The sequence below is a fragment of the Engraulis encrasicolus genome, chromosome 7 (genome assembly GCF_034702125.1).
Source record: "Engraulis encrasicolus isolate BLACKSEA-1 chromosome 7, IST_EnEncr_1.0, whole genome shotgun sequence".
NCBI lineage: Eukaryota > Metazoa > Chordata > Actinopteri > Clupeiformes > Engraulidae > Engraulis > Engraulis encrasicolus.
This window is the reverse complement of record NC_085863.1, coordinates 18,986,290-19,000,916: the sequence shown is the minus strand read 5'-3', so window position 1 is coordinate 19,000,916 and position 14,627 is coordinate 18,986,290. Positions and strand designations below refer to the sequence as shown.

The 14,627-nt window shown below is 42.6% G+C and overlaps 1 protein-coding gene across 1 annotated transcript in view; it reads right to left on the bottom strand.

Moving 5' to 3' along the window:
• Positions 1 to 14,627, bottom strand: part of LOC134452578 (ferroxidase HEPHL1-like) — a 50,893-nt gene that overhangs the window by 21,530 nt on the left and 14,736 nt on the right. The window contains exons 7-11 of the mRNA XM_063203040.1: positions 8,148 to 8,325; positions 7,868 to 8,007; positions 7,514 to 7,668; positions 894 to 1,094; positions 281 to 422 (exon numbers count right to left, since the gene is read on the bottom strand). Coding sequence (XP_063059110.1) covers positions 281 to 422; positions 894 to 1,094; positions 7,514 to 7,668; positions 7,868 to 8,007; positions 8,148 to 8,325 — 816 coding nt within the window. The remainder of the gene's footprint in view (positions 1 to 280; positions 423 to 893; positions 1,095 to 7,513; positions 7,669 to 7,867; positions 8,008 to 8,147; positions 8,326 to 14,627) is intronic.

The following is a 14,627-nucleotide window of genomic DNA, read 5'->3' as shown; positions in this document are numbered from 1 at the left end:
TGTTGGGTGATGTGTCAACATGACAGTGGGACTTTCCCAGTGGGAATTTATGTTTCTGTTTCCTTTTGCAGTATATTACAACTTATTCTTATTCTAAGCAAAACTATAACTTATTCATTTAGCACAGGGATGTCAAACTGAGGCCTGTGGAGTTAAGTTTGAAATAAATGTCTATTGCTGTTGGTCCCACATACACCAATGTATAGCGTATAAAGACTTGAACATGAAATGTCAAATTCTTCTTATAGCAGAGCCACAGAATGTTTATGTGGTAGCCTACTGTGCATTTTATTGCTCTCCTGAAAGTCCTCGTTGTCTGGCTCTGACTGGGCCGTCCCGTAGCGTCTTGTGTTGTCATCAATGTACCAGCTCTCATTCTCGTTCATCACCGTGAAGAGAAGGAAAAAATCCCTACTCATCCTCTGAAATGCAATAAATAATACATAATATGTATTTCTGTTAAACATATTGTAATATTATGAAAAAGTACCCCTGTGACTGTGTGAGTGGTTGTAGGTACCTATAATTGAGTATCGGAGTACATTGTTACTGTTCATACCTGCTCAGTCAGCGATTACTCATACCTGTAACTAACCGTGCGATCACTCATACCTCATACTCATACTCATACCATACTGAGAGTGATGCCTCCTATATGTTACTAAGTGAGTATGCCCTCGTTAAAAAATAATCGCGCTAAGCCAACCACATTTGGGCTTTCATGCCCATGGGGACCCCAGTTCGAGCCTGGACGTCATTTCCTAATCCTCCCCCATCTCTCTCTCCCACTCACTTCCTGTCAGCATCTCATAATATCCGGTCAATAAAGACATAAAAAAAACCTAAAAAAACATTAAAAAAATAATAATAAATAAATAACCGAGCAGCCCTACCTGAGACTGTGCTGCGTTGGCGTCCAGGAACCCCCTCCTGCACACCTTCAGGGGCCCCACCAGCCCCGAGTTGGTGTCTTTGACGGGGTCGCTGGCAGAGAAATATAGGTAGGACACACAAGGGGGGTCATCAGGGGAAGGGCCCTCCCTCACCTGCCAACTGTAGGTGTAACGCTCCCCGGGGGCTACAGCAGAGCCTGGCTTCGACGTACCTGGAATATCAGGTAGAATGTATCGTATCTCTGTAATGTAATGCAGTCAGAGGTTTCAAAAAGGAAAAACTGAAACACCTTCCAACACAGGTCACTTTTTCTGAGTAACCAGTAGACCTGTGTACTTGTCTTACGACCAGAGGACTCTACACTGGTTGGATTAAGTTTGTGGTGGGTTCTTGTGAGGTTTATAGTGTTTTTCAGTAACAACACAGTCTATTTACTCCATTGGGTGCACTTGAGTAAGTGGTGTAGCAGCTATGTAATATTATGTGCTAGTGTTGTAATTAGGGGCCAAGCAGCGAAGTGTTTGTATGATTTTACTTTCCTCTGGGAGTCTATGGCAGCCCATAGAACCGTATGGTCGAAAATGCTGAAAATCGGCACACGCGTTCAGGACCGTGTCAGCATTACCCACAGTAATTTTTAGGTCCCCACCCCCAACCCTCTAGCGCCATCAGCAGGCCAAAGTTGCAGGTACATTTCTGCTTGTAACTTTTGAACCGCTGGGCCAATTTTAAAAAAATAGGTATCCCTGGAATCCTTGGGCCGAGACGAATCCTTATGACGCACCTTATGACGTCATTTTCCGCCTGGATAGTTTTCCCGCCATTTTGAATTTTGTGAAAATCAATAAAAACCCATCTCCTCCTCAATTTTTGACATTTTTTTCTGAAAATCGGTATATAGCATCTCTGGACTGAGCTTCAATGTTTTATATCTTTTATCGTTTGGCCGTGACAGCCAATCAAAAACGTCCTAAAAGTCGCCAAACAGGAAGTGAAGTCATATCTTGGCAACCCATGGTCAAAATCTTCTGCAAATTGTCAAAGACATTCTTGTCCAAGCCATGACCCACCCAAAGAAAATTCAGGTCGCTAGCTCAAACTCTCTAGCGCCACCAGCTGGTCAAAGTTTTAGCTACGTTTCTGCCCGTAACTTTTGAACCGTACGCTCCATTTTAAATCTGGTGGTACCGTTGAAATCCTTGGGCCAAGACGAATCCAACGCATCCTATGACATCATCGTCAGCCAATCAAAAACAGCCTAAACGTCGCCAAACAGGAATTGAAGTCATATCTTGGGAACCCATTGTCACAATCTTCTGCAAATTGTCACAGTAGGTGCGATCGACATGTGTCAACGCATGCATGCGCATTTAGACAGCAATGCACCCTGGATAGAAAATGCTGCATGACGGTTAGATTTCCTGTCAAACTTCGAAATTTCGTCGATGTTGCGTTGACGAGGTGACATGTCACATGGTGTCAAACTATCGCGGGATGCATGCGGCTGCAGTCAGATCTTGCAACCTCTGCAGTTGCTTATCCCCTTCAACGCTGCATCCGAGGTCACGTGCCCATGAAATGGTTGGTCAACAACTCACTCACGTGTGTATATGGGTCTTGTCTCACACCTCTACACAAGTTTGCGCAGGTCCCCACTTCAGCTCCTCCTCACTGCCTGCCCCCCCACTCCTCACACGTGGTGTGTTAGTAGAGCAAACCGGTGCGAGCTCATCGTCTCGTTCATATTTGTGGCCGACTTTAGATGCGCTGTATTTAATAACACCCACATCGTGACAACAAGTTCTCGCTCACGTGCTTCCGTCAACGTTGGTCGACAGCATCAAAGTCGTATGGGCATACTCTTTCTTGTCAGTCCCATGACCCACCACAAAAAAAATCAGGTCGCTAGCTCAAACTCTCTAGCGCCACCAGCTGGTCAAAGTTTTAGCTACATTTCTGCCTGTAACTTTTGAACCGCATGCTCATTTTTTATTCTGGTAGTACTGTTAAATTCCTTGGGCCAAGACGAATCCAACGCACCCTCTGACATCATATCCGCCACAATAGAATGCCCGCCATTTTGGATTTGGTGAAAATCAATAAAAGGCTCCTCATCCTTCAAATTTAGTCTGATTTTCACAAAACTTGATACACATGATCTCTGGAGCACTCTGAGGAGATCCCTAAAGGGGTTGTATTACATCTTTTACCGTTTGGCCGTAACAGCCAATCAAAATCCTCCACACAGACGCCAAACAGGAAGTGAGCTCATATCTCAGCAACCCACAGTTATTGGAATCTTTTGGGAATCGTCACACACATTCTTGGCTATCCCATGACTCCCCACAAGAACTTTCAGGTCTCCAGCTCACTCGCTAGCGCCACCACTAGGTCACAAATCAAATTTCGAGGTATATTTCTGCTTGTAAAAAATAACTATGCGTGTCTCTGACATTCTACCTGCTCAGCTCTTTCGGTTGCCTTGGCGACTTTGGCGGACTTACTGCTTGGCCCCGCATTGCTGCTTGCAGCTATATTTACACCATGAATTTACTTTTACTTTTGACACCTCTGAATGCAGAGTGCAGTATGAGATTGATGCTGTGAGTGGTGTGCTGGTGTAAGTATGTGTTGTAAGTCAAGTGTTGTAAATCCCCATCAAATGCATCTGTCCTTGAAAAAACTGACTGCTTTGTGTGAAAATGACTATAGTATAATGTACAGTGCCCTCCATAATTATTGGCACCCCTGGTTGAGATGTGTTAAAAGCCTTAAAATAAATTCAGTGTTTATTGCAGAAGAATACTGTCACACTGAAAATTGTAGAAAAATGTAGCCTTCAACTCAAATGAATTGTAAGAAAATAAAAAAATCCCTGACTAAAAAATTATTATTTTTCATTAAATCACCTGTTCCACAATTATTGGCACCCTTAACAATTCCCAGGAAATAAATATAATTGAAGCATTTTTGTCATTTCTACAGTAGTTTACAAAGTTTACCAGAGTATGTAGGAACATTTAATTAGTAATTCATCACTTCCTGTTTCCCTGGGGTATAAATATGACGTGACACCGAGGCCATTTCTCTTATCCACTCTTAACACTAGAACTACCACGGAGGGGTCAATTGACCTTTTTACCTAAAAGCCCCACAAGAGGGTCATTTGACCCTTTGGACCCCCTGCGGACACTCCTTTTGTTGTGGAAATGTGGCTGTTAGCAGCTCACAGCTGTCACTTGAGACACAGAGTGTGTGTGTGTGTGTGCGCGTGTGTGGATCATTTCCAATGCCTGTTGAGTGCTGTATCTCTGCATCTTCGTTCCTTGGAGAGGAGCTTCTTTCACCACAAAATTCTTGAGGGAAATGAAGCAGTAGTCCACATGCACTGGTATTTATCCATCTAACAATTGCCAGGTTACATTCACATGAGTCGTTATGGTCACATGGCATGGGAGATTCACACGTTACAATTTTTCTCGATTGGTTTGGCTAATTTCCGAAACTGAGATGACATTCTCAAAACAACACTGACAAATTCCCAAACCAACTTGCAATTTCCCAAAACAGAATGGCATTTTTCATTGCTTTCATCAGATATCAAATGCTTTGTACATGTCTCAAATGTTTAGTACATCTCTGCAGATGGATATGTACAAATACCCTTCAGTTGACACATTCAGCATACATTCAGCACATTTTCCAAATAAATTGACCTTGCTTACGAATTAGACAATTCTCAGTCTAATGGTTGCCCTCTCCAAAACACGTCAGCATTATTTCATTGTGTAAGTCATCATATGCAAAGTGGTCTACGCAATTCCCAAAACCGTCAAGGACATCATATTTTAAGAATTTCATTACATAGTAAATTCATGACAGTGTTCAACAGGTCAGATGGTATTGTAACTTTACTAGTTAGTAGAAAATAATTTTACAACCGTGTATACTACAGTTTCCTCTGTTATTTGGGTAATTTCATGACATTTTTTCAAACGACATTCTGTTTTGAACAATTGCTAGTTGCTTTGGCATTTGTCCATGTTATTTTGAGAATGTTATCTCTGTTTTGAGAAATGAGCCAAACCCATGAGAAACCTGTGATATATGGGCATTACTTTCTGTATATGGATTTACAGTAAATAAAGTTACTGATAAATGTCCTTGGTAAATTATCTGTGTTGTCAAACTTCAATGGTTTCACTCACTTTTTCATTTTTATACATAGTCGAAATCTGTTAGCTGAACGTAGATAAAACACCTAACCATTTTGACTGGCAGTGCTTACACAATGGCAAAGGGACAATGTATTTTGGGGGTACTGATGATATATGTGGGGAAGAAATTTAGCTTTGACACATGAGTAAACTGTTTTTGGGGTGATATGAGCGAGTGATGAGGATTCACGTTATGCTGAACCATCCAGTTTATTTTGACAAAAGGACTAAATGAATGCAAATGAGCCAAAGCAATTGAGAAGGATCTATCATTTTGATGGTACTGACTATTTATATGTGAGACGGTTTAGTGCTGATGCAAGAATGAGGTGTTTTGGGAGGTATATGACATTTTGCTAGTTATCTGAACTGTTGTGCAGAAGTGTAAGAATGTTTGGCCAAATGACCCAATGGTTATAGGAATGTCATCTCAGTTTCAAGAAATGAGCCAAACCAATCGAGAAAAAACTGTAATTCAACCATTATCGGGTTGCAGTCATATGATTCGTCATGATCACATGGGACATTCACACGTTCATTGATGACTTATATGAAGAAAATGTGCTGACATGTTTTCAGGACAACCATTACACTGAGAATCAACCAATTGGGATAGATCAGCAAGGTACATTCATTTGAAAATTCTACTAAATATAAGCTGATTGTGTTAACTGATACTTGTACATAGAAAGTGCAAGGATGTACTAAATGATTGAGCCATGTACAAAATCATTTGAAATTTGATGAAAGCAATGATAAATGCCATTCTGTTGTGAGGAACTGCAAATCAGTTTTGGGATTTGTCCATGTTTTGAGAATGACATCTCAGTTTCAAGAAATGAGACAAACCAATGGAGAAAAACTGTAACACACTGTCCGCCAAACTGTGCTATCTGTCTTTATTGCTGATATCTTCATGTTCAGGTATATTTACCTGTGGTGATTTTGGAGGCTGACAGCCCTTGGGAAGAAGCTGTCTGTCCCTGTTTGTCTTGGCTTTTAGCACTGTAAGGTGTGACCCCCTCACCCCACACACGGCCCCTAACAGCCTCATTACCATAACAAAATGAGTGATTAGTGTATTAGGTAAAAGCCGCCGGGTCAAATGACCCCTCTCTGGTACTTCTAGGTAGGCAGAAAAATCCTGGTAGTTCTAGTGTTAAACATGGGAAAGACAAAGGAACACAGCATACAAGTGAGGCAGATGTGCGTCGACCTTCACAGGTCAAGCAGAGGCTACAAGAAGATTGCCACTCAACTGCAGCTGCCCATATCCACTGTGAGAGGAATAATTAAGAAGTTCAAAACAACTGGAACAGTGGTAAACAAGCCTGGACGAGGACCCAAGTTTATTTTGCCACCACGCACAGTGATGAGGATGGTAAGAGAAATCAAAAGATCTCCAAAGCTCACTGTTACAGAATTACAACAAATGGTAGCATCCTGGGGTCACAAAGTCTCCAAATCAACCATCAGGCGCTGTCTACACGCCAACAAGCTGTTTGGGAGGCATGCACGGAGAAAACCTTTCCTCACTCACAATCATAAACGCAAGCGTCTGGAGTTCGCCAAGCGGTATTGGGGCTTCAACTGGGACCGTGTGCTTTGGTCAGATGAGACCAAGATTGAGCTTTTTGGCAACAAACACTCTAAGTGGGTCTGGCGTACCACGAAAGATGCGCATGCTGAAAAGCACCTCATACCCACTGTGAAGTATGGGGGTGGGTCAGTGATGCTGTGGGGCTGTTTCGCTTCCAAAGGCCCTGGGAACCTTGTTAGGGTGCATGGCATCATGAATGCTTTGAAATACCAGGACATTTTAAATCAAAATCTGTTGCCCTCTGCCCAAAAGCTGAAGCTGGGTCGTCACTGGGTCTTTCAGCAAGACAATGACCCTAAACATATGGCCAAATCTACACAGAAATGGTTCACCAGACACAAAATCAAGCTCCTCCCATGGCCATCTCAGTCCCCTGACCTCAACCCCATTGAGAACCTGTGGGGTGAGCTGAAGAGGAGAGTACAGAGGAGAGGACCCAGGTCTCCGGATGATTTAGAGAGATTCTGCAAAGAGGAATGGCTGAAGATCCCTCTTTCTGTCTTTTCCCATCTTGTGAAACATTATAGGAGAAGATTAGGTGCTGTTTTGTTGGCAAAAGGGGGTTGTACAAAATATTAACACCAGGGGTGCTAATAATTGTGACACACATTATTTGATGTCAAATAATTATTTCTTTATGTGGGATTTTTTCCCCACTGAATAAATGCACTTGTATTGAAGGTTGGATTTTTCTCTTTTTTTCCATTAAGGTCCCATATTATTTAGAAAAAAATAAAATAATTGGAAGCTAAAAAACACATCTCAACCAGGGGTGCCAATAATTATGGAGGGCACTGTATACTGTATATCTATGCTGTGTCTCACCATCCTGGTACTGTGCTCCTTCTGAGGCTTTCTCGTATTGCAGCCCGTGAGGCTGGATGCTGAAGTTCCTCACAGCCCTGTTCAAGAAGGTCACCTCAAGGACGTCCCCGACCTCGGCTGCCATGATGGGGCCTGGCAGGGGTCAAAGGTCAAAACTTTCAGAAACATTGTTGTTGTTGTTATTATTCAATGAAACAAGACACAATGAAACACTGGATGGTAAACATAAACACATTCATGTATGATGCTTGGAAATACTGCAAATATGTGAAAATCAACAATGGGTGGACTGTTCCTTTAAAGAGGGAAAATGAAATAGGGAAAGGCTTACCAAGTATTCCGAGGTGCTTGTCAGCCTCAGTGCGTGCTGTTTTTTGTGAGAATGTGGCGTCTGTGTATGAGACGTACATGACTTTCTCATATATCCCTCCAAGCCGACCTTCACCTTTTCCAAAATACTCCACAGAGTCTCTGTCAGATTTGAAACAAATACCAACAAATTGTATTCACTATGGGATTGCAAATGCATACATGATGTTTATATTTTTAAACAGTGTAATTGCAGTTACTTGGCTGTGGCTTCATTATTATTTAAGCACCCCTTTCTTTACCTTCCCTCCTCTGTGAGTAAGACGTTGTCAGGTATGTCCATTCCTGAAGGGGCGTAGTCCCAAAGCACATTCTCAGCAGCGATGAAGTACTGCCTCACTCGAGCCTCCACAGGCCTGCCAAAGCTGCTACTGCTGTCCTTGCCACACTCTCGGACCTGGAAGAGGGCCTGCATGCCAGCTGCAGTAATGAAAACCGCCACAAGAGGGAGTTATTGTGTCATCCTATCATTACATTAACTGATGATCCAAAGTAATTTACAGTTTACAAAGGATGACAAAACCAGTCTACATAGAACTTGGTATAAGCTAATTCAGGGGTTCCCAAACGTAACCCTGACAAGGCCCTCCATATCCCGGTAGATTCCAGCAAAGTCCCCCCTTACATGGGCCGTGCACTATTCTTATAATATTTACTCTTATTATAATATTTCATATTCGGTGCACACCCCCTGTCACAACTCAATACAATACAACAGAACGCATTGTAAAGAAGAAAATGATAACACAGTCACAGTTGATCCGCCATCAGCCTACCCTTTTCATATCATGCCCTAACAGCAGACAGCACTTGAACTTGAACTTCAATGGACATAAAGGCTACCGTAGGCTACCATTAGTCTAGGTATAGTGCCCCACTGGGATCCATAAATTAATAACAATAGTTATAGACCTAACAGTCATAATGTTCAGATATGAAATATATATTATTATAGGGCCAATCTGAACTAATGGGTATGTTGTTTAGCTTTTTTTTATTAGTTTTGTCTACTTTAGGTATTCAATTCACTCAATTATTTACTTTGTTTTGCTTTATTTTTCCTGCCAACCTACTGCGTCCCCCCTACCACTCCTTTGCAGCTCCCCAGGGGTTCCCAAACCACTAGGCTAAATGAATACAGACATTTTAGTTCTGAATGCCCAGGGGGTGGATTAATGACCAGCCAGAGGACCCAAGGGGCCAGGCCGACTTGGCCTCGCGGCAGCCACCCACACCCCCCTTCAAAACCATCTTTGCAAACAAGGTCGTCATGAGCTGTATCTAACTGCACCTAAACATACAGATCAGGAATCAACCTATATTGAATAAAACAAAACAAACAAAACAACAAGACCTAACTCAGAGGGCATCAGTGTTGGAGCCAAAAGTGTGTATGTATGCCCCATTTACACCTACGCTCGGTCTAGCATACCGTATGCCCCATTTACACCTAGGCTCGGTCTAGCATACCGTATGCCCCATTTACACCTATGCTAGGCCTAGCGTATGTCCCACTTACTGTAAGGTCTGTTTAGACTCCTCTGGTACTGTCAGCCTGAGAGAAATATATATTGAACACGGCAGGGGGACGTTTCAGCTATAAAGAGGTGGACATGGTGGCTGTTTGGGTACGTGATCTGCCACCACCCCCCGCTGACAGTATGTGCCCTGCAACTGAAGGAGGAGTCTGAACCAAACTTTACAGCTACGCTAGGCCAAGTAGTGTATGTCCCATTTACACCTATGCTAGGCCTACACTTACGTAAGTGAGGTGCATAAAAACTGAATTGAGGGAGACAATGTCTGGCCCAGGGGCTCTTCATTTCTTAACCCAACCCTGGGAGTGCCAAAGTGGTGAGAGAGTCTTTTTTCTCTTATCCTTTATAGCGCATTTCATACAGCAAGGTTGTTAATGTGCTTTACAAGCAAAAAATATAACAACAACAACAACAACAAAAGGAAAACCAATACACTATAAGTAAAATGATGCATAAGCCTGATGCCTAAGCTGAATTCTTTCACTAGTAAAATTCTTTTCACTGAACAAAATAGAATTGAGTGGAGAAACTAGGTGGCAGCAGCCTGGCTGTCACAGTCTGACAGGTTAACACAGACTTAATCTGCTTGATTTACGTCAACAGTTTAGAGGGTGTGGGGTCTTGACAAGGCAGATCTGATTGATTATGCCGGAAGATTGATCATAAACTTTGCATATTGTATGCGTATGCGTATTGTATTAACTAAACACTATTCAGCAAAAACCAAGACACAATGAATGTCCGTGTTAATTATTGGCAAATATAAGCAAAAAGAGGGTATTTCTTCATGCAAACTATGACTAACCCATTGCAGGCAATGACCATTTTCGGCATGACTTAGGTAACATTTTCAAAAGGCTCAATGTGTGACTTTCTTGCCCTTCTTCAAGCTTGCCTGGGCTGCCTACGAAGATACAGCCATAACTGAAACTGAATACTACAAATATATCCGTTAATTTTATTTCATTGATTTTGCCTTAAAGGATAGTTCCGGCGTAAAATGAAAGTTTCACCATCTATTTCCCATGCCCCAAAATGTATCTTAATGCCCCTTATTGCACGCAGTACCTCCTGTGGCACGTTGTAATAGACATTGAAAGTTACACTACACTGCACTGCTATGACAGTGCACAGGGCCTTTAATAATACATTACGACTTGGTCATTGCCATTCTGGTAACAACTAATTTATAATGTCTTAAGGGGTTAATGATTATGAATGAAGATTAATGTATTGGCTGTTAAGCAAACAAAGTGCTTGCTAACCACCTTCTCTATAGGTTTTACACCAACCATAGCACGCACAAACCAAATCACGTACCATTCACACCAATTCTCAAGGCCCTTAGAGGATCATTGGCTATAGGCCCGGAAAACACTCACAGACAGAGACGTCAAAAGTAAAAGTAAAAAAAACCCAACATTTCGAGTATTTTTAGAGAGAGCTCTCATTTGGCATTATAATCAGTCATAATGCCAGAAGATTGATCATGAGGCTTTGCGCTTTTTATAGAGATGCACAGGATCCAAGATCCGGTTCCGAATCCGGCAGGATAATAGGGTTTTTCACAGGATCTGGATCCGGCAGGATCTTAAGCAGTGGATCCGGTAAAACAGGATCTGGTGCATCTCTAGCCTAGGTTTTTCAGTCAATCTTTCACAACCCCAATTGCTACATGGAGTGAGAGAACTTTGGAAGCGGCCAGTGCACTGTGGCAGTAAGCCAATGAGTCTAAAAAATAGTTTGAGCCAGCGTAATAAAAAGGGCCCACGTGTGCAAGTAGGCTATGTGTTTCAACCCTTTCGTAGGATCCGGTATACGGTTCCGGATCCGGCAGGATCTTAAGCAGTGGATCTGGTATCCGGCAGGATCCTAAAAATCAGGATCCGGAGCATCTCTAGTTTTTTTTTATTAAAGGTACACTGTGCAGGAAATGGCCAAACAAGGTACTGCAGCTATGCTGCTCATTGAAACTGGGCTGCCTATTGCCAAATTTTATCTTTTCATGGAAGTTTACATAATAAACTAATATTTTCTAGTATGGCTCAAGTACAGTCATTTTAGCAGCTAAAAATGGCTATTTCTGGAAATTCAAAATGGCGGACCATGGAGAAGATCCCCCTTTTCATGTAAGAATAATGCAATTTTTCCAGTCATAATGAATACTTAGAATTTGATGATGGTGGTAAGTATTCATGAAAAAGGTAACTTTAGTGAATGGGTAGCATGGATTCTGGAAATAAACAACAAAAAATCTCACACAGTGTCCCTTTAACTAAACACTTGTGTATTAAACAAGACACAATGAATGTACAAGTTAATTATTGGCAGATATTAGCAAACAGAGGGTATTTCTATATGTAGACTATGACTAGCCCACTTCAGGTAGTGCCAGCATAGGCAACATTTTTAGAGGCTCAATGTGTGACTTTCCTGCCCTTCTTCAAGCTTGCCTGGGCCGCCTGCTAGGATACAGTGCCCTAACTCAAACTGAAATCTACAAACACATCTGATAAATTTATTTGATTTCATTGACTTTGCCTTAATTAATGATTATAATAAAGATAAATGTATTGGCAGTTAATCAAACAGAGTGCTAACCCACCTTCTCTATGACAATGGGAGTTGGAGCTTCCCAGTTGGGCTTTCACTTTCACTTCCACAAACCACAGCACTTCTCAAGGCCCTTAAGGGCGGGTTATGCTTCCTACTTGTGCCACAGAGTGAGCTTGTCGCAGCCATGATGCAGTTAATTTTGGTTTATGCCCTGTTTTGAAGCACGGTCTGCGCGATGTCATTCCACGCTGAAACTGACTTCAATACAAAGAGTAAACTAGACGTGTCGGTTGTTTTTTAGCATCACAGACTCGACGAGAATGAAAATGAAACATTAAATCTTTATATCACGTGCATGTTTGATCGCACTGGCAGCCACAGTGGTAGTTTGGAACAAAGAAGTGGCTCATTTGTCGAGGACGAAGCGGAATGTTTCCTCGACCTCGGAACCACTGTTCAACTGTCCAAATAACTTCAGCGTCGTAACTTGCAAGCGCATGTGTTGTCTTTGGTTCGTGTAAATAAATCAAACAACAAAGCACGGGCAACTTATTTAATGAAGAGCTCACAGTCCGTAGACCGACGAAGGTTAGAACAAGGAAGTAGCGCTTGTTCTCGACTCGAGGACAGAGCAGGCTGGTCGAGAGGACCAATCAGAGACCTATTTTCGCCCTTTCACGCCGTCGCTCCCTGCGTCGAGACACAATTTCGGGGAGGTGCCCCAGAGTACCTGCGTGATGGGGGGGGCTTCACTCCGTTAACTGCGCGGCTCACTGCATCATGATGCAGTGACGCTGATCTCGAGGCATAAACCACCCTTTAGACAGGGTTTCCCAAACTGGGGTATGCGCACCCCTGGGGGTGCGTGGCCTGCCATAAGGGGGTGCGCGAACTGAATAGATCAATGGTGGATATGTGTGTTTTTAAACGGCATTAATGAACAACAAGTAGCTTTTAATTGTATGGTGAATTGCATGCTGGAAGGGTCCATTGGAAGTGTATAGTGTCATAGTATGTCATGCATCAAGTTACATTGTAATGAGGGCATGAAAACCATTGGGTCTATTGGGAATGAGGATTGCCCAAAATTACTGCATAATCTGCTGTGATTTGCTATCTCATAGCGCAAACATATGCTTAGGGGGTGCGCGAACCAGATAAAAATGTACAAGGGGGTGCACAGGGAAAAAAAGTTTGAGAACCACTGCCTTAGAGGATCATTGGCTATTGTCCCAGGAAAGCACTCACAGACAGAGATGTCAAAAATAAGATTAGTAAAAGTAGACATGTTTTGTTTCACAATCAGCTAACTCTGAACTGGTTGGATCAAATGTGTTGTGGGTTCTTGTTATTCTTGTTTTTAGTATTTATTTGTAATGTCTATCCCTCAATAGACTAACTGGTGAAACAGCTTTGTAATATCATGTGCTAGTTTTGTACCTGAAATTATTTTTTACTTTTGACACCTCTGCTCACAGATAGGTCCAGTCACATGCCAATAGCATGTTATAAAACTCAGACATTTGGCTCAGAGAGGGCTCTCATCTGACATGACAATCAGTCACCCAAGGGAACTAGGAATTTCCCTCTCTTCCGGACAAGAGCTCAACTCCCAAAAGCACTTGTGCTCGGGAGGTTCACTCCAGGCCAAGGTCAACAGTGCTTCCCGTAAGTGTCATTGCACAACAGCAGCAAGAGCACAAGAGCAGAGCTCTGCAGATGTGATGTGTGGGCAGAAGAACCGTTGGCTACAGTTGACCACAAAGATGCTTTCTTGTTTGAAAACAGGATGTGATTCATTCTTGGAATAAAACAAGTAACCCTGGATAATCTGGATTCATAAACATATGTAGGCCTACATAGCACCCATACATATAGCCTACAGACATTAAGACAGATCAAAAACAGATTGAACATGTTGCACAGCTCTTCATACATAGAAACACAGCTACAAAAGCTGAGAAAAACAACAGGGAAACGAATATAGCTACTAAACAGAGACATTGAGCTACTTGGGCTTGCTGTCACTCACGTTGGTGTCTGACTAAGAGACAAACCAGTAGTCTGCTACCATTTTACTGTACCAACCTATTCCCCAATTCGTCATTGTTTCTATAGCTGGGTGTTTTTTATGGTGTGAGGTAGCTGGCCCCACGCCCAACCCCCAGTTTTGGGGGGTGTTGGAGTTGGATTGTTAGTCCTCTTCCTTCACCTTTTGTTTTCCAGGCAGTGGATTACAGCCTCATACCACATGAGGCCAGACAGGCTTGTGGTTGTGTACAAGGCACGTCAAGCCCAACCAATTTTTCAGGGCATTGGTTACAGTCCCTGGAGCATTGTGGGGTTAGGTGCCTTGCTCAAGGGCACTTCAGCCATGGATAGAGGTGTGGGGAGAGGTCAAGGGGAATTCGAACCTGCAACCCCTAGATTGAAAGGCCAACTCTCTTACCACTAGGCCATGGCTGCCCACATCACTAATGCCAACCTGTGGCAACTCACCAAACAAGACCCAATAGAAATACAAATACGGAGGAGGACATGGAAGTGGATAGGGCATACACTAAGACGAAAAGAAGCAATAACCAAACAATCTCTGACCTGGAACCCATAAAAGAAAAAGAGGCAGAC